An 18,635-nucleotide genomic window follows, 5' to 3' on the forward strand; every position below is an offset into this window, starting at 1 on the left:
TTCCAATGTGGAAACCACAACTGATGAGCCTTGTCAGAAACCAAAGGGTGACGGCATAATAACCAGCCATGTTTGCACTGCCCATAGTGATAACACACAAACAGGAGAACTTCTCACAATAAGACAAGAGCCAAACTAAAGCATAGGGGGAAACATTCAACACTTAAAATAATTAGTTCTTGGTTCTGTGTGTCTGTACAGAATACACTTTTTGAATCAACTTCTGAGAGTTAATCCGCCAACTTTTGAGACAACATTACGTACCCAACATCTATTCTCAGAAAAAAACAATTCAGATAAATATAATAGCCTGTGGATAACTTGAATGGTTTCAGGATTTATTTTTTGTTTTCTGCTCTGTTTTTTTAATCTCTTTTTGTTGCAGGGTTTCAAACTTACTGAGCTGATACAGGTCATTCATCGAGATAGAGCAACGGCTTCTGCAGCTGTTGTGAGGGACATCTCAACTTAGTCTGCTGACATGATGCAACTTAACATTCAAGCTGGCCACAGACACTGCACTAAATAAGGGAAGATATCCCAGGTTTGCATGCAAAGCAAATATTTAAAGTTAGGGTCTGCAGGATTTTTTGTTACTTGTTAGTAAAACACAAAATTCAAACTGGGCTCCTCCTCCTTGGCTCAGTGCCAGCAACAGCACACACCCACAGCCTCCGACTGTGACTATGTGAACACACTCACTAGCCCAGCAACCACCTGTAGCATCAGGTTTCTAAGTGGGAAAGACTTAAGAACTGTGCACCAAGCTTGACATGTTAGCACAAGCTAACCACCAGTATTTGACACATACCAGTTAGCAAAAAAGCTAGCACAGATCACCCGTCCCGTGCTGCTCTCCAAGTCAAAGTCGAGCCAAGCTTCACCGTTGTTAGCTACATCTACTATCGTAGCCGTTCAGGATAACAACTCCACTCGCATCAACTTGCGCACTGGACGTGCTGTGATTGGCTGAGGTAACCATGACTACTCTCCGCCCAGGAACATCTCGATACAACCAAAACATCCACAAACAGGCTGAGCAGAGGTTTGAGACAGACACAGACTCTGACACACAAGAATAGAAGCCCAGAAGTTGTGATTGAACAGGATTATTCCTGTACAAGTTGACTCTTTTTTTTTTTTAGGAAAATCCTGCAGACTCTACATTTAAGTGATCTCTGATGAGGCTTTTTATGAGAAAGTTTGACATATTGTGTCCTTACTGCAGCGTGTACCTGCATTACCGTGTCAGTATCAACCATCTGACAAAGACATCACTCCCTGTGGTTGTACTGCATATTCAAAATCCCAGCACATACCTTGCTTTTGTCATACAGGGCGTGGTTGTCCAAAAGCATGTTTCGCTCCATCCGAGCAAATCTTCTCAGATCTCTCTCAAACTGCTGCAGAGGAAAGAATGAAAAGTATGAAATTAAATATCACTTCTTTTATTCTCATGGCACAGAAATTAAATATTGATTCCTGGATTGAACTTTTCTGAGAATCTGAGAGAAAAAAGGGATTTTGTCAAGTATTTTTAATGTGAATTGAAAATATTTACTCCTCCATTCAAGTTTGCTGAGCTATTAAATATCTTGAAAGTCTCTAAATAGTCTAAACCTGACAAAAATGATCTTTTAGGCGTACTCGGAGGGCAACCTTGATACTGTCCTTGCTTTGAAGCAGCATTTTAAAGCATGATGTTGGCTTACACAAGATGAATGAACACTCTTAAAATAAAGCAACTCCTCCTTGTTTTCTACCCATGGAGTCCTGCAGCTACTGCTCACTGTCAGTCAAAGAGTAATCCTTCATACCCTGGAGCCGGTCCAGCCCAGCAGAGCAAAGGCGTAACGATCCATGGGTGGTGACACCAAGTCCACACGCACCGCCCTCCAGCCTCTGCTGTCCCCCTCTGCCGCGTGCAGACCCCCCTCCACTTGGCTGCCCTCCAGCCGCAGGATCAGGAAGCACTTTGCAAAGTGGTCCATGGCCTCGAACCTGTGGCAGGGAAGCTTGGTCATGTCAAAGGTGGAGGCCTGGTAGTCAGAGAAGAGCAGGATACCCTGGTGGAAATGAATAAATATTTAAGCAAGGATAATAAGAACTACTGGAAATGTTAAGTCATCGGTAAATGTAAGGCTACTGTTTGAAACATGAAAACAAACTTTGTAACTAACTGCTGCTTGTGCACTGTAATGAACATTACAGCTTAACTCATGTTGTAGTGCATGCCCTTTCACTGTTCTGTTTAGCTTTCTTCTGCTTTGACATCCTTTTTCTTTTTGACAGTTGAGCTTCAGTATCACCATTACTACAAATTTAATCCAAGAAATAATTTTCTTCAAGAAAACTTTGCCAACTGTCAAAGGAATTTTCGTTCTGCATGCAGTACATTGGTACATGTTTTCTCTGGAAAATCAAACCCTACAACAGATACTGAGAATAAGAATTTTGAGATAACAGATTTTGCCACTGATACTACCATTTTAAATTTGGAATTATGAATAGTCAAAGATACAAAAATGAGATTATTTCAAGATCACTTAAGTCCTCACAGTGCCATTAAAGATGCTACGAGTAGGATCTGTTTTAATTGCACTCCCTTGCAATTTTGTGGCTCTAAGTCTCAGCAAATTACTTTCAGCATTGTGTGTGTTGTTCTAGAATTAAATGGAGATCAGATCCAAAAAAAAAGTTTCAAGACAACTTTTTACTGGATACATCAAGCCAAGGTAAGGTATTTACCAGAAAGGTTATGTAGCAATACGGTTTGAGATGTGACATCAAGCATACATTGTAGCAGCCAGCTATATGTTAGCGACATTGTCAGCCTGGTGCTCCGACGTGTCTGTAGGCAAACGTGACAACAAGTAAACACTGTCAGTTTGTAAGAAGTTTAGTGGCTGTTTATATTGAGCACAGCTGGCAGTCTGGTGCTCTAAGACATGTCTGTGATGTTCAATGTTAGTAAATCCTGGTTAGCTATGTCCTGCCAGTCATCTACCAAGCAGAGCTAATATAACCTCACTCTTCATTTTATTGACAGACTCTCAAGTTTGAACAGTCCACTGCAGAATAACTGCTGACTGTGGGTTGGAATCAACATTGTCCCAAACAGTTTAGCTCCTATGTTATAGAGTGATACAGGCCGAGCTAAAGCCTAATTAGCCTTTAGCTTGGGTGGTATCACTCTCCCGTTTAGCTTTCTTCTGCTCTTCTGTCCTTTTTCTGCCTTAGGCTCCTGTGTCCACCATCACTACAAAATTAGTCATAGAAATCATTTTCGGCAGAGAAAAACACAGATCTCTTTGTTTTATCTTTTCTCACTACTCAACTTCGTCAGCCAGCGTGTTGCATAGAGACCTAGACGTGTCGTAAATCAATCCAGTCCTGGTCCACCTGACCTGGAAGCTAAAAAGTAGCAATTTAAAATAACCTGTAACCAGCAACATCGGTGCGATAATCTCATTTTAAAGTGTGGATTACAATCAGGCATATATCTAGAAAGGAGGATTTTTAAAGATCAATTTCAAAGTCCTTACAGCCCCTTAAATATAATTCAAAAAGGATAAATGTAAGCCATCCACTAAGTCAAAAGCCTTTTTGAGCTGCTTCTTACGTCTTGGCAAGAGTCTATCAGAGATCCTGCCAGTGTATCTTTCAAAAGAGAACACCAGGAGCCCTGAGAGCTAAAAGCCAGTCACCTTTCATCTTCAGCCCAGACTTCAGAGCAGCCAAAAGATCTGATCCTCTCCCTATCTGAGGATCAGAGGCTGGATATAGCCTGGCAGAAGTTGTAACCTGTGAGCAAGGTGTTGTCCCCCCCAGCCTCCACCCTCAAACATATCAAATAACTCCATTTATCAATTTCCAAGAAAAAAGTAGCGGTAAAGATGCAATCCTAAGGAATGATGTTTTGTCAGACTTGGGTCATGCGTAATATAAGCAATGAAAGGAAACAAACTGTCAAAATGATTTTCTCTGAGTCACTGATGGCAAAACAAAGGATCTTTTTACTTACATTTTAAAAAGATTTCATCACTAGAACAATGCTCCAGTTTAAGGTACTGAGCTGATCATCAAATGCACTTTTTCTCAGCCAATGACTGATGTTAACTGCTCAGGAAAAGGTTTCACAGGAAGATCTGGTTCGGTATACTCACTCTGTTAAACAGAAATGACTCTTACTTCCTCCAACTCAAAACTGATCCTGATGTGCACCAAGTCTGTTTTCCCACTGGTAGTTTGAAAACAACAGAAGATACAGCTTAGCTATTGCTAAAGATAACTCCAGGTTCATTTAAAGCCATGCACTGCCTTCCAGCTTCTGGATCCATCATACGATCATTAAAATCTCAACACGGAAGAAGAGTTAGCGCTGTGGCTCTCATAAAATAAACTGTTTGCTCTTATTGCTCTTTGTGGAAACTGAACTGAAGAAAGACATTCATCATAATCTTGGAGATAAAAAGGGTTTAGAGAGATGCCTTGAAGAAGACAAATTTAGAAATGAAAACTTGATTCAAGGTGATGTTTTGATTAACAAGGCTGGAAATGTGCCAACCTCAAACAGTGAGCAGAGTAATGAGACTTTTTCTGAGGATTGTTTCCTGTGGATTAGTCTGATTTCTGCCACAATTGCTGAGTTTTTCTTCAATAAAATATCTGCTTTCACTTTCTGCTTTCACTGCACTTTGGTTGGGAGCCCAGCGGAGCCCCGAAATGTGACTGAAATCTAATTTCTGGAAGCTAGCTAACATACCATAAACCAAAACTTAACATATTGTTCCCCTTAACCAGAAAAACACAAATAGATGCACTCTCTTATTTAAACCACCTCATTCCAGTAACTTTTAGATCTACATCTCATCACTTTGATGTCTTCCCAGATGTGTAAGCTCCATTATCACGTGCTCATGAGGAGCTCAGACCACCTTCAGATCTTTTGAGAAAAGTGACCATCAGAGTCCATGGTTTCAAAGAATAATGTGACATTTTGATTTATCAGAGAACAGGTCTTTTTTTTTTTTTCCATTGCATCAGTACATTAAAGATTGGCCAGAGAAGCATATCTGGATCCTAGTTTTATATGACTTCCTCTTTGTTTGGTACTGAACACAGAACATTTGTCATGGTGTGTTACATGGTACTGAAAGGCAAGATGTTTACCAAAAATTAAGTAAACCTGGGGTAAAATATTCCCTCTAAGTTATCATTTACAATCCTGAGGAGGAGTGTCGGTGTGTATCTGCAGAGAGTAAAAGAGATAGTCTTTATTTTCATTGTAAGCAAGGGTTAATATGAAGGGAGAGGGCTAGGGGGTACAAATGGGATTGTCCCTGAGTGTTTGATTGTGTTGGCCTTCCTTAAGCACTGAGCCCTGTAGAGCCAAAAGGCCAATCCCAAATGTCATTTTTTCCCCTTTGTCATACCCATAGACTGTATGATTAATGGACATAGTCTCTCCGACGTCACCTGTCTGTTTGTGAAACAGAAAATAAAGCAAATTGGCTATCGTAGCCATATTGGCAGGGACAAAGGCTTTGAATACAGCTATAGGGCGCCCGTTGGTTATGTGATCTGAGTTGTGTCTCTGATAAGGCAACCTCTGTTTAAGGGCCGAGGGAAAGGGGTAAGAAAACCATCTTATAGAAATTACACGCCACTGGATCCCCGCTACGTCATCACACCTCGACGCTCGCTGGTTGTACCAGGCAGAGCGACACTTTATTCACTTAAAAAAAAAAAAAAAAAAAAAAAACACATTTTAGAAGGTGATGATGAACTGAGGTCAAATCAGGGTGACAAACTCACAGCAAACAGATATCACCAGGACGCACTGCATCACATGAGTAACTTGACAGCTTAGCCACGAAATGCGAAAGTAAAGCAAACGTTAAGGCATTCAGAATACTGATTGTAAAAAAAAAATACTGTAATGTTTGCTTTTCATAGCTTATGCAGCTGATGCAGCTCCTGAATGCAACTTATCTGTCCAATCATTCATGAAATGCAGCCCATCTCAGTGAAGTCCGTCCACTGCGCGAACCCGTCACCCTGGTCTGACATCGGTGTAACTATTATCAGCTATAGCTGTAGCCGTCCCTAGCAGGGTTAGGTAGATTGTTATAATGAGTGATTTAAAAATAAGACCACCAGTTCTAAACATGGTTGGTAGCAATGTGAAGTCACAAATTATCGGATATCTGATAAAAAAAATATCATCATCATGGGAAATTTGTCAAACCCGCTTCCCCTTGACCTTGTGGAGAATTGGGACACCCCTTTACTCCATGTGCACACGCAAAACCAAGGGCTAAGGGGTAGACTTCGGATTGGCCGTCAATATGATACTGTCTAACTTATATGGTCATTTCACACAATCAACTTCAGTTGTTTCAAAGTGCCGTGCTGCTCCCTATCTGTGAGTCAAAACTATCAATAAACATATTGAGAGCAGTGGCATCACTGTCTCTTTGAAAAACTTTTTTTTTTTTTGTTCCCCACTGGTGACAGGTAGTGATGTCTGTGGCAGAGGGCAGAGCAGTGACACACACTGTACAGGAAGAAGCTTATCTTCCTCTACATGCAAATCAAAATCTGCATGGTCCTATCAGAGCAATGGACTTTTCTATGAGTTTTCAGAAGTGTATTCTTAGTGAAAGAATCAGAAAAATCATATTCATTTTTGAACGTCACCATTTTGTTTTCCTTGTCAATGTGTTCTCCGTGCTTCTCTGTATCAGAGCAAGTAGCGAGGGTTGAAAACTGAGTTGTTGTTTTTTTTTTTTCTTGCTTGGCTGCTCCCTGACACTGTTGAATGTCAAAATAATGAATGCTTTAACATTTAAACACATGGCATAAGAAAATATCAAAGTATTGAAAATGATGACAACCTTATCGAGCACAGGAGCCAGCTGAAAACACTGGAACGCTTAAATGTTACATTTCGGTGTTTTTCTCAGGTACGATGCTCACAATCTTGGCAAAGCCTGTTAGACATGAGCTCATCAGCAATCACAAAGAGCAGCTGAGGATATGAGGAAGCTGTCACTTCTTAATGATGAGGACTGTTTATCCATCCAGGGTTTATAACTACTGAAAAATGAACCCTGATTACTGAAAAATCAAGAGCAAAGTCGTCTTGATTGGCTAAATGAAGCTTAAGATGAAGCCAAAGGGCTACGGATGCCAGACATTGTGTGAACATCTGCTCAGACTTGTCATTGGTCTCATTTGAGCCCCGAGTGGTGAAAAAAAGAGAAGGCTAAGTGTTAGATCAAATAGAAAGACGAGCCTCCAGTCAGCCGTGGTACATGACTGAGGCCCATTCCCTGGTAAATGGTCACACTCCTTAGATAATGGAAATCTCTGCCAAGTAAGATGTCAGTTTGTTGAAGAGAGAATAAGAGAGGGTCACTGAAGAGAAACAAAGCTGTTAGTGGAAAAAAGAGTCAAATGGAGTGAGTGTGAAAGAGTTAGAGGATGAAACACTCAACCTGCGAGGGAAAGTAAGAAATGGGTGGACAAGGAGATTGCAGGAGGGTGGGAGGAAAAAAAGGAAAGCCTGTGAATTGATTTCCTCCGGGCCTCGCCCCGGCTGATTATACTTCTCCCTGGATGTGGAAGCGTTAAGACGATTAAGATTACAAATTGTCAATTTAATTCCAGCGCCCGGCGTAATTGTTGGGATACTTCTCTCCTCTCAGAGGCCATAAATCTGCTGCACTCTCCTTAAAGAGCAATAATTGGGGGAGTGAGCGCAACAAGAAGCTATCCGGCCTGTCCAGCCGGTGACTGAGGTTAATCACAAAACATCAAACACCCAGTCAGCACAGCCCCGGTAGCCACTACTGATCAGTGTGAGACTTATCAGGCGAGGCCAGCGCTTTCCTCTGCAAAAGAAGTGCAGAGTGGAAACTTCAAGTGAGACACGAGAAGCAGATCTCAAGGAAACCGCCGCCGCCTCCTAACTTTTCCTCCTCAGGTTCAGATCCCTTCAAAATGCAATCACAAGCAAAAAAAAAAAAAAAAAAAAATGATGTCACCCTTTGTTGTATCCCTGGACTGCTCTCCTTCTGCAATTACAGATAACCATTCACCTTCTAGCTGAAAAGGAAGCACAGGATTTCTCAGGGATCCCTTCAGGTTTCGTAATGGCTCAGCTTAAGGCAGTGGCAGTATTCACTTAGATAATGAGGCCAGAATGACAGCATTAAAGCACTTAAACTCTGACTAATCTGAAATTAAAATCCCCAGGAGCTTCACTTGAGACAAGTTAAGAGGTAAGGTCTGCAACCCGTCTCATCGGCGAGGCTGCAAATGTAGGTCACTTCTTATTTCGGCAGATATTTTGGGTCCTCCTCACAGTGCTTCCCTCTCAGGCCTGAATCACTGCGATGCCTTCAGAGAAAAGTATTAATGAGTTGTGGCGACAGGCAGCAGCGCAGACCATTAAGTAGCTGAATATGGATGCCCTTTCAATGAGATTTGCAGCCCTCCTGCCTACACGCACACAGACACACACACCGCGGTCTCTCCCTTTCAGTCTTCCACACATACAGCACTCTCACAAATCCAGCATAAAAACAGGATGTCATCAAGTTCCCTGTCTCAGCACTGCCGGAGGCTGTTTAGCCCAATAGCGCTCTGTAATCATCTCCCACGCAGCAGGTAATGTCAGCGAGCATCTGAGAGTAAGCTCATTCCAGCAGAACTGTTTACAGAGGGAATTACAGAGGAGGACAGCGGGAAGATAATCTTTCCCCCACAGCTTCGCCTCTTGAGCGCTTAAAGTAAAAGGATCAAGTGAACATCGCTTTCCAAATTCTGAGCAAGAATCTGGGCTTTTATTTCCCCGATTTGGGATTTATCCCACTGTGTCTGGAAAGATCCAGTGGTGTACAACTTTATGAATCAATCTCATCACTGAAATGTTTATGAAAGGTACAGGGCTGTCAGACATGTCAGAGAGTCAGTTTATCAAGGGTGTCAAGTAATGAAGTAAAAATACTTTGTTACTTTACTTAAGTAGAAATTTGGGGTATTTATACTTTACTGGCGTAGTTATTTTTTTTAACTGTTTTTTACTTCTACTCTACATTTTCAGACAGATCTGCACTTTATACTCCAAGCATTCTAAAAACAACCCCATTACTCCCATTTCATTTTGGCCTGTTTTCATCCCAGCCTGTCACTTACAAAAACAAACAAAAAAAAAATAGATAAATAAATAAATAAAGATCAGCACAAAGACACACAACAACAAAAACCTATCCAGAGAAATGACCCCTCTGGGATAGAGTGAATTGGATTGTGGTTTGATGAGGGGTATAAACATTACACTGCCTGAGCATGAGTCGGAATAATAAGGCAGTGAAGTTGTCACTCGAACATTTATTTAACCATAGCTAGGTGAACACACTGTGCATCATGCCAGTCCGTCAACATGAAGAAGACCCAGTGGCGCGCTCTGCTGGCACAAAACAGGGAACAGCACCTGCTAAGTATGGTGGCTCTGATGGGGAAAAACATACCATACTAATTATTCAGAAAATTATCCAAAGTAACCTTAAATTACTTGTGCTTTGGTCTGGCACTACATGACAAATAAAATGTATTTTACTTACAAGGGGGGAAACACTACGGGTGTCGTGATAGTGTCTGAATAAAGTAATCAAACATTTTGGCTAGCCCATGTGTAGTAAGACCCCACTGGTCAACACCAGCTGCTCCAAAATTGTTCAACATTAACATTTTAACAAAACTTTAAAGTCACAAGCTTTTGTCTTCGATAGCATTTGTTCCCCTTACAATAGTTTTATACTATTAGTAGTTTTGAAATCAGTTCTTTTACACTTTAACTTCATTAAAAAAAAAAACAGAGTTGATACATAAACTTCCACAAAAGTCTTTTTAAACCCTAGTATCAATACTTTTATTTGAGTAATGGATGTGAATGCGTTTGACACTTTTGGCCCCCATGATTCCTCGACTAGTCCAGATTATACATATCAGAAAATTCCTGTATCCACTCAAAATAAAAAATAAAAATACCATAAATGAAACAACCCTTTGTCACTTTCAAGGGTCTGCAAAGCTGCAAAACAGAATGTGAAAAGAAGCAACTTCCCAGTGATGCTCTAAATAAAGATGGATGCTATGTCACCACCTCTACCCACAGAACAAGAGTGATGCCAAAATAATGCTTGCAACTAATGCTAAAATCAGCTTTGGGGGGCAGAGTCTGCACAACATATGACCCAGTAATGGTGTCACATATTTTCCACTAACCAACTCAGTGATATAATGAAAGGGTCACTGTCTGCAGTGCCACACCTCTGTGTGAAGATAAGACACTCCCTGTAACAGTGGTGTGCACAGGCTTTTTGAAGGGTGGTGGCGAAAAGAAAAAAAAAAAAAGGCACACACAGCATTTGCTTTGGCCCCCTACGAGGGCAGTTTATCATGTTTTCTCCAACCAAGGAAGCAATTCATTGTGTTTTGCCATACAGAAGAGCACTTTAGCGTGCAATTTGGCTTCCCAGAGGACACTTTGGTGGGAATTTATCAGCAACTGGGCCATGAGGGGACTATACTGGCCTGTAATGCCAAGTTTAATGACTGCTGTGTTTTGAAAGCATCATATTACTAATTATAACTAATCTTATGTGAAATTTAAATATGTGGACACAAATCAGCATGACATGACAGATATATTGTCAGTACAAATGCTTATGAGTTACATTATTTCAAAGTTTGACCCACAGAAAGCAAGCTTTATAACCCATGCTGCATCCAGCCAGTGGGGAATATTTGGCTTCATTTTTGGGATGGTGCTGTGTTTGCCAACACTCCAAACAGTCCGTTGATCTTACACAATTTTTTATCCAAAGGGACGGACAGTTTGTTTATAAGCAATGGAAAAGGAAAAAGGACAGTTATTTTTTTTGTTTGTTTCTACCCTAATTTTCTACCATCAAGCAAATTGTCCTTTTGAGCGATCAAACCAAACAAAAAGTTAAGAAGACTGTTATAGTTCACTTAGTCAGTTCACCATAGTGAGGGTGTTCTATTTGTCAGAGACATCCTGATCCTACATGTGAAATCAATCAATCTGTGGAAAGGAGTCTGGCAGATTTGACCTCCTCCTCCTTACCTCCCAAATTGTAAGCCTAAGTTTGCATTTTAATTTGGATAACACCATGGAGAATGTACTTAAAATAAAGTTGCTACTTTCCTGGTAATGGCTGTTACCAGCAAAAAAAAAAAAAAAAAAAAAAAAAAAATATATATATATATATATATATATATATATATATATATATATATATATATATATATATATATATATATATATATATATATATATATATATATATATATATATATATATATATATATATATATATATATATATATATATATATATATACATATATATATATATATACAAACAGTGCACAGAAAAAAAACAAGGGGTTAAAGCAATGATTCTCAGATGGTGATACACAACATTCAAAAATGTTTATCAAAAATAATAGCAACCCAGCAAAACTCCCTCAACACTATTTATACAATTGATGTTTGAATCAATTCTAAGTTCATAAACTGTATAATATATCAAGTAGGACATTCAAGTCCTCGATAATCAAGAGTTTTCCTCTGACCAAGTTAAAAACAAAAATAACATCTTTATGCTTAAAGCGTAGCAGCAAGGCTGCTGAAAACGTGGGGGGACATGCGCTAAAGAAGGCAAAACCAGAAACAGCAAAGTTCCATCAGTACTTGGAAAAATGTGCGAAATGGGATTCATGTCATTCATTCATTCATCCATTCAGGCATTTTGATTTTTCTGCAGGGAGAAATTAGCCAAGAGTAGCATGGAGCCAGCACATCTTCAGCTGATGTTAATGAAGAGTATTTAATGAATCAGACAGTAATAGTACAACACTGTGTGTTATGTCTCTTTTTTTTTTTCAAACGAAAATTAAAAAAAAAAGAAAATATATATTTGAAAAAAAAACCCTCATTCCTTAAAAAGTTTGAGAACCACTGGGTTGAATTGTCCAAAAAAGCTCAGTTAAACAGACGTTGGTTAGTAGTTCTAATATTTATTAGACCATCAAGTAGAACACAAACCGAGGAATCAGATACTATTCTCATGCTTTTGAAATAAATAAAAATTACTATTCATAAATCAATCAAATTTGGTAACAACCTTGGTACTTTTTTGGTTGATTGAGGGTAATTTGCAGTATATCCCTTTAGTATTTGAGACTTTATGCTTTCGCAGTCAGCGTCAAACAAATCAGTTTACTGCCAAAGCAAGTGAGCTAGTGTTTACGTTTTCTTGCAAAGCCAACATAAACATAAACACATACACACACACAAGGAACAGAATAAACAAAGATATGAGACACTGCTTTGTTGAAAGAGGCATGGTTATAATCTCTCTACCCCTTTAGGAAAAGACCAGAAGGAAGATTCTTAACGGATTAAAAAGATACTTATTGAAAAAAGGCTTCCCAAATTAGGGATCTTATATCTCCCAGTCTTGTCTGTGAACAGATACTTTGAGATCTTAAGGAAAATCTGGTGGATATTGTCTGTTTCATGAATGCATACATAAGTATCACTTCTTTTGGACTGCTATTTTGTGTATTCATTCCAGAGGAGTGAGTTGAGAGGTCACATCCACCACCTGCATCCAGAGGGCCAGCCCGCTGGAGTCAGAGACATGAGGCGCTCTGATCTCATCTCTCGTTCCCTCTGACTCAAAGAGGGAGACTTCAAAACAAGCCTTCAAGTCACAGATCAGCGTGCGTTAGGCAGGACCATTTGAACCCTGCTTTGACTTTGATTCTTGAGCTTTGCCAGAATAAAAAAGAGCGATAGCTGAAATTAAAGAGCAGTGGTTTGTGCGTCCTCTCAATGTCACTCAAAGTAGCCTTTAGAGCTGGGGTTGTTTTTGGATCTCAGAGTGACTAACTCTGTGTGACTGCAGAGTAACCCCACAGCCGTACGGCAGCTCCGCCTGAATGACTTATACAACCACGGGGGGAAACTCTGCGATCCCTAACCACGTTGACTCAGACCAAATCAGAACAGTAAAGGCCTGAGCTGAATCTCATTATAATAGTGGCAATGCATACAAAGCTCGGCCTTCACAAAGCAGGACTTCTACAGTGTTTAGAGACAGAGATGATAGATGGAAGGAGGATGAAACATGGGCCTCTCCATCTCTGTGTTGCCATTACCAGGGCCAAGCTGAATCTCATCTGTCTGCCACAGGAGCTGGTGGCTGACCTTGCCTCTGCCCCCAAGTTATGCTTTCAGAATATCAGCAGGGGGGTGAGGAAGGGAGGGGAGGAAAAATGATGAACCCGATTTTACAAGGACGTTTCTGGATAGATGTATTTTTAACTCCCTGCAGGCTGAAGAGGGGGTGCAGAGGGGACCGCTTGTGATATTAGTCCTGAGTGAAGACACGTGGGCCCCCGAGGGCTTGATTGCAGATGACAAGGTTACAAGACTTAGAGTCAACCTCTGCTACCCCCACTTAATCACTGTCTCTTGTGTCCTCGTCCCTGTGGACCGGTCCCCTCTGCAGCCGTCCAGCCTGGAATGAGGAGAAGGCTTCCGGTCGTATCGCGCTGTAAGCTCCTAAAGCCTCCTTTAACACCTGCCCTTCTGCTTAATTCACTGTCTCACATCATCCCACCTCCTTATCTCCGCACATTCACGCACTCTCACACCTTTCACACACCCGGTCCCTCTGCCTGAAAGTGTGGAGAGCTCCCCGTGATACAGTAAGGAGGTAATTATCGTCAGGATGGACCTCTGGAGGAGCGGAGGCCTGTGGAGGTGTGGAGGGAGGGAGGGATGGAGGGATTTATTTTTAAACCCAGAGATGACAAAAGGGAGCCGACAGCAAGACCAGACAGCGCGGTCCCGCTCTTCATCAAACACTTGTCTCCTCTCATGACCCTCTTCAACGACTCATTTATCTGAGCAAGGAAACTGTGTTGACAAAGGAAAGTCCTTCCATGGCGCGTCCTGGCTTTTTTATAGTACAGAACATCGAGAGCTGCACATTTCTAAAAGTGATATTGTCCATTATGTCTGCTGCAAAAGAAGCATCTCACAGGATGTTATAAATCACATGAAATAGGAATAGACTATGACCAGCTGGAGTCAATACCTGTGTGTCAGTCTATTTACATAGTGCAGCCATCACTTAGTGGCATTTTTGTGAACACAGAACAAAAAGAGAGTTGATTTCTTATCAGAGGAAATAAAGTAAAAATAACACAATAAAGTAAATGTTCATACTTAATGTGTGCAGATTTATGAAACTGTACATATTCACATGTTGTAGAGCTCCTTGGACCTGCAAACTGAAAAACAAGCTTCCTTTAAACAAACAAACAAAAAAAAAGCAAAAACACAGAATCTTCACAAGACTTGCTGAAAGGATAAAAACATCACAAAAGGTATCCAAACTAAATTATGACGGTTGGAAGTTGGGGCCTCGAACACCAAGGTCTGCTCATGTCTCTGCTCCTTGGCCCATCAGAGATGAAGGAGTTTGTGGGGCAGGGAACTCAAAGCATTTCACACAGAGGCTAAAGAAGGACTTTCTGTATTATAGAATTGAATAGAATAGAATAGAATAGAATAGAATAGAATAGAACATGTTTTTTATTTATTCCCCATAGGATTGTGTTACAACAACTGTAATAAAATCCACTCAGTTCTTTAGTCAAACAACTCCCAAAGATCACGAGAAGAGGTTCCATTTCTCAGTTCAGCATTTATTCTGGTCACAGGTAAAGTTTACAGCGCCGGTCCCAAAAGAATGAGCCCCGATATCCAGGAGCAATACAGTTTTATAACAATCATTGCTTTGCCTAACCAGAGGTTGAGTTAAACTAAACATCCAAGAGTATTTGGCCAAAAAACATGACTGACACCTCTGCCTTGAACCCACAGCTGGTGTCAGTTTTCAGAGAGATGCGCTGTCACAGAGTGTGTGTGTGTGCGTGTGTGTGTGAGTGTGTGAAGCCGATATTAATTTGCTGTCAAAGTGAAAACATTGGCATAAAAAATTTTAAACAATACAAACTCCAACACTTAACAATCAAATGCCTTCAAGCAAATGTTTATCAAAAAGCTACCAGGCTTAGCAGCATGTTTTAATAAGTTAAATGAAAACTTTAAGAAATAAATAGTGAAGGTTTTCTACAGTAAATAAATTTTTCCAAAATTTCTATGTAACTGCAATAAATCTGTACAGAGTTGAGTTTGTGCTGCCTTTTACAGGCATGTATTGCAGCTGAATTAATTTTCTGTTTGGTTTTACAAGACTGATTTTAAATGACCATCTAGGGCTTCCATAGTGTAGACAGGGATATTGGTTGTCGGATTAAAAAAAAGCAGATGCTATTTTGCCCCAAAATGCCAAATATCCGCCCCAATAATTAGCTGGGCCGATAATCGGTCTATCCCTAATTAATATACATATCACCACAGGCCATTGTAGCTTTTTGGTACCAGACCCATGTCTTGGTTTAAACAAAAATAAATAAAAAATTGAGAAAAACAGTATTTTAGGACTCAAAGGAAATCATTTGTTCTTGGACCTGCTCTCTGAGGCATGTGTGCAGATGTTTCTCACATTAATGCTCTTGTTTTCAGTCTGGTCCCTCTTGGTTTAAGTAATTTGTGAGTAAATTGACAGTGGAATGATTTATACGTTTCATTTAATTCTGTCAATCCTTTTCTTCTGCCTGTGAGCATATGAGGCGTACTTGAAGTCTGATTTCCTTCCTCCACTTTCTCACTCTGGCTTGCTTTTGAAAGCTGCCTGTTAGCTGTGATTTGAATTGGCCTTTGGAGGTAGTTTTTTTCTTTTTCTCTCTAACGTGTCAGATAATCACACTGAGTGGTTTCAACTTTCTGCATGAAATTATTCATGACAGACATTTCACCAAGGTTAAGCCTCTCTGAAGGCAGACAAAAAGCTGAATTTAAGTTGGGAGGAAATAGACTGACACTGCAACAAAAGAAACCAGGCCTGTGCATCACCTCTGCTGCTGAAGGAGGGGGGAGGAGAAAGGCGGGTTGAAGCTCAGCTACTATCCCCTCTTTATCGCTGACTGTATTCATTCAAATCCTGTCAAAGCTACATTTCTAACACTTGACAATTGACATGTCCTAAAAGGATTGGGAAGAAGTAACACTTATTGAACCCACCTCTTCTCCATAATTAAAAAGGTGTTTGTACCAAACAAAGCCGTGGTTTTAACTTGAGGCTTCGAATTATATTCATGGTTTCTTCAGTCAAAACTGTTCAAATTAACTAAAAAGCAAGGAATAATCAACTACCAGCAAATATTCAGGTCAGGTTAAATCAAAGAGGGAAAAAATAATTTGAGGGGATTATTTTATTTTAAAAATGATCACAAGAAAAACTTGTGTATCTGTTTATGGTGTAAAACTTTGGAACTGTCTGAATGATGCAGATAAACAATGTCCAAATATAGAGCAGTTCAAAAAATTATGAAAAGGTGATTCTTAAAAAAGTAAAAAAAAAAAAAAGTATATGACCATATAAAGGTTACCAAAGGGTAAAATAGTTTGTTTTGTTTATTTTCCTTGTTATTAACTCTACTCTTTATTTCTATCTGTTCTATTATATTGTAAGTATTCTGTTTATTTTGTTTAAATTTTTTATATATTGATCAATTTTATCATTGTTTTTATTAATATTTGGAAGTGGATGAATAATTAATTATTTATGTAAGGTAAAGGACTACTTAAGTTTCGATTTCTTCTCATTCTTTTTAAACATACAAATGACAAACGATTGGCTCCTTGGTTGTTGCTGCTGTTTTTTTCTGTTTACATTTTTATGTATTCATTTTTTTCTGTTTGAATATTTGTTCATGTTCAAAAGAAAAACAAAAAAGAGAAAGAGTGGAGAAAATGGTCACAAGGCTCAAAATGTGGAGCCAAGCTGCAGCAGGACCTGTTTGGGCCAGTAAAACACAAAAGCACATTTTTTTCTGTCTGATTTATGTTTACCAGTTACTGACTGCACACACATTCATGTTAACAGTACAGTGTGTCTCTTTTTCCACACTTTCACACAGACCCGTATAATCCCGTAGAGCCAGAGGTGAGAGCAACCGATGTCAGAACGAACCAGCTGGACTTCTGTTTGCACCATTATGATCTGGAACTCAGTTTAATGTAATTAAATCATAATGTTTACAAGCAGTGAGCGCTAATTAAAACACTTCTGGAGCACGTTGATATTTGTCACATTACTGTGATATTAGCAGCAAATAATTGTCATCATCTGAGTGGAACTAATAATTACCAACTATTGTGAGTATGTAAACAAGCCCGCTGTTCACATTGTCTGTCTCTGACTTTTATCTCTCACTCACACATTTTTCTCACTTTCTTCTCACTTTCGCTCTGCCTTAATCAGTCTCTGTCACTCTGTTTGTCTCCGTCTGTCCCTCCTCTCCTCACACCATCCTCTTTTTTTGCCCATTTTCCATTAAAGGATCCATTTTCCATTAAGGAGACTACAGGGCTGCAGATGGCCCTTGAAAGCCCAGCCAAAAGTTCTTAAAGTAGCCACTGAATGGTCCTATTGCTCTTTTACCTGATTCACTCACCTTTTCCCCCAATCTCTTTCCATTAAAGGCTGTGAAATCAGCAGCCGCCAACCACTCATCTCTGAAACTTTTATCAAATGGGGACACTGGGTTTCATTCACCAACCATACTCAAGAGGAAATCCTTTCCTAAAACCACTTACTCACTTACTTTTGAAGAGAAATATTCTGACATTCACCTTTTCTTGACATGGGATTTGGTCTTTGCCAAGAACAAAATCTAAGAATAATGAAGAGCGCTCTTGTGCACATCCGTGTGTTAACATGTCAGCGCTGCATTTATGTTATGTTATGTTATGTTATGTTATGTTATGTTATGTTATGTTATGTTATGTTATGTTATGTTATGTTATGTTATGTTATGTTATGTTATGTTGTGTTGTGTTGTGTTGTGTTATGTTGTGTTATGTTGTGTTATGTTGTGTTATGTTATGTTATGTTGTGTTATCTTATCTTATCTTATCTTATCTTATGTTATCTTATGTTATCTTCTGTTAAAGAGAAGTTTACAAAAACCTTATTTTAAAAATAAAATGTCACTCTTTGCATTTGTTTGGTTGTGTATTTCCATGGATTTCATATTTTGTTTCAAAGATCTTACTGTGTGTTCATTTCTTGCTGTTGTTTCTTGTCTGTATTGGTTAAAAATAATCCCTGTTTTCCCCGTGGTGTTGATTAGTGATTCATATTTTATGTTTTATTACTTCTTACCCACCTTAATCATCTACACCTGTGTCTCATTACTCTGTGTGTGTATCATTTTTGGGTTTCATTTTTATAACATGCTAACTACACACACACACATTTTCCCTCACTTAACACATACTTGAGGAAAGTATTTGTCCTCCATTATCTATGTTAAAAAATGACCAATGAATGATCAACATTCTCTATCTAGTTTGCCATGTTATGATTGCAGTATGGTGCGATCATTCTGCAC

The 18,635-nt window shown here is 39.5% G+C and overlaps 1 protein-coding gene across 1 annotated transcript in view; it reads right to left on the bottom strand.

Moving 5' to 3' along the window:
* Positions 1-18,635, bottom strand: part of dntt (deoxynucleotidyltransferase, terminal) — a 147,606-nt gene that overhangs the window by 57,677 nt on the left and 71,294 nt on the right. The window contains exons 9-10 of the mRNA XM_074675526.1: positions 1,818-2,066; positions 1,320-1,403 (exon numbers count right to left, since the gene is read on the bottom strand). Of these exons, the coding sequence (XP_074531627.1) occupies positions 1,320-1,403; positions 1,818-2,066 (333 nt within the window). The remainder of the gene's footprint in view (positions 1-1,319; positions 1,404-1,817; positions 2,067-18,635) is intronic.

This window comes from Halichoeres trimaculatus, unplaced genomic scaffold (assembly GCF_033239565.1).
Source record: "Halichoeres trimaculatus isolate MK-OKI-2021-1 unplaced genomic scaffold, fHalTri1.1 fHalTri1_scaffold_8, whole genome shotgun sequence".
Lineage (NCBI taxonomy): Eukaryota > Metazoa > Chordata > Actinopteri > Labriformes > Labridae > Halichoeres > Halichoeres trimaculatus.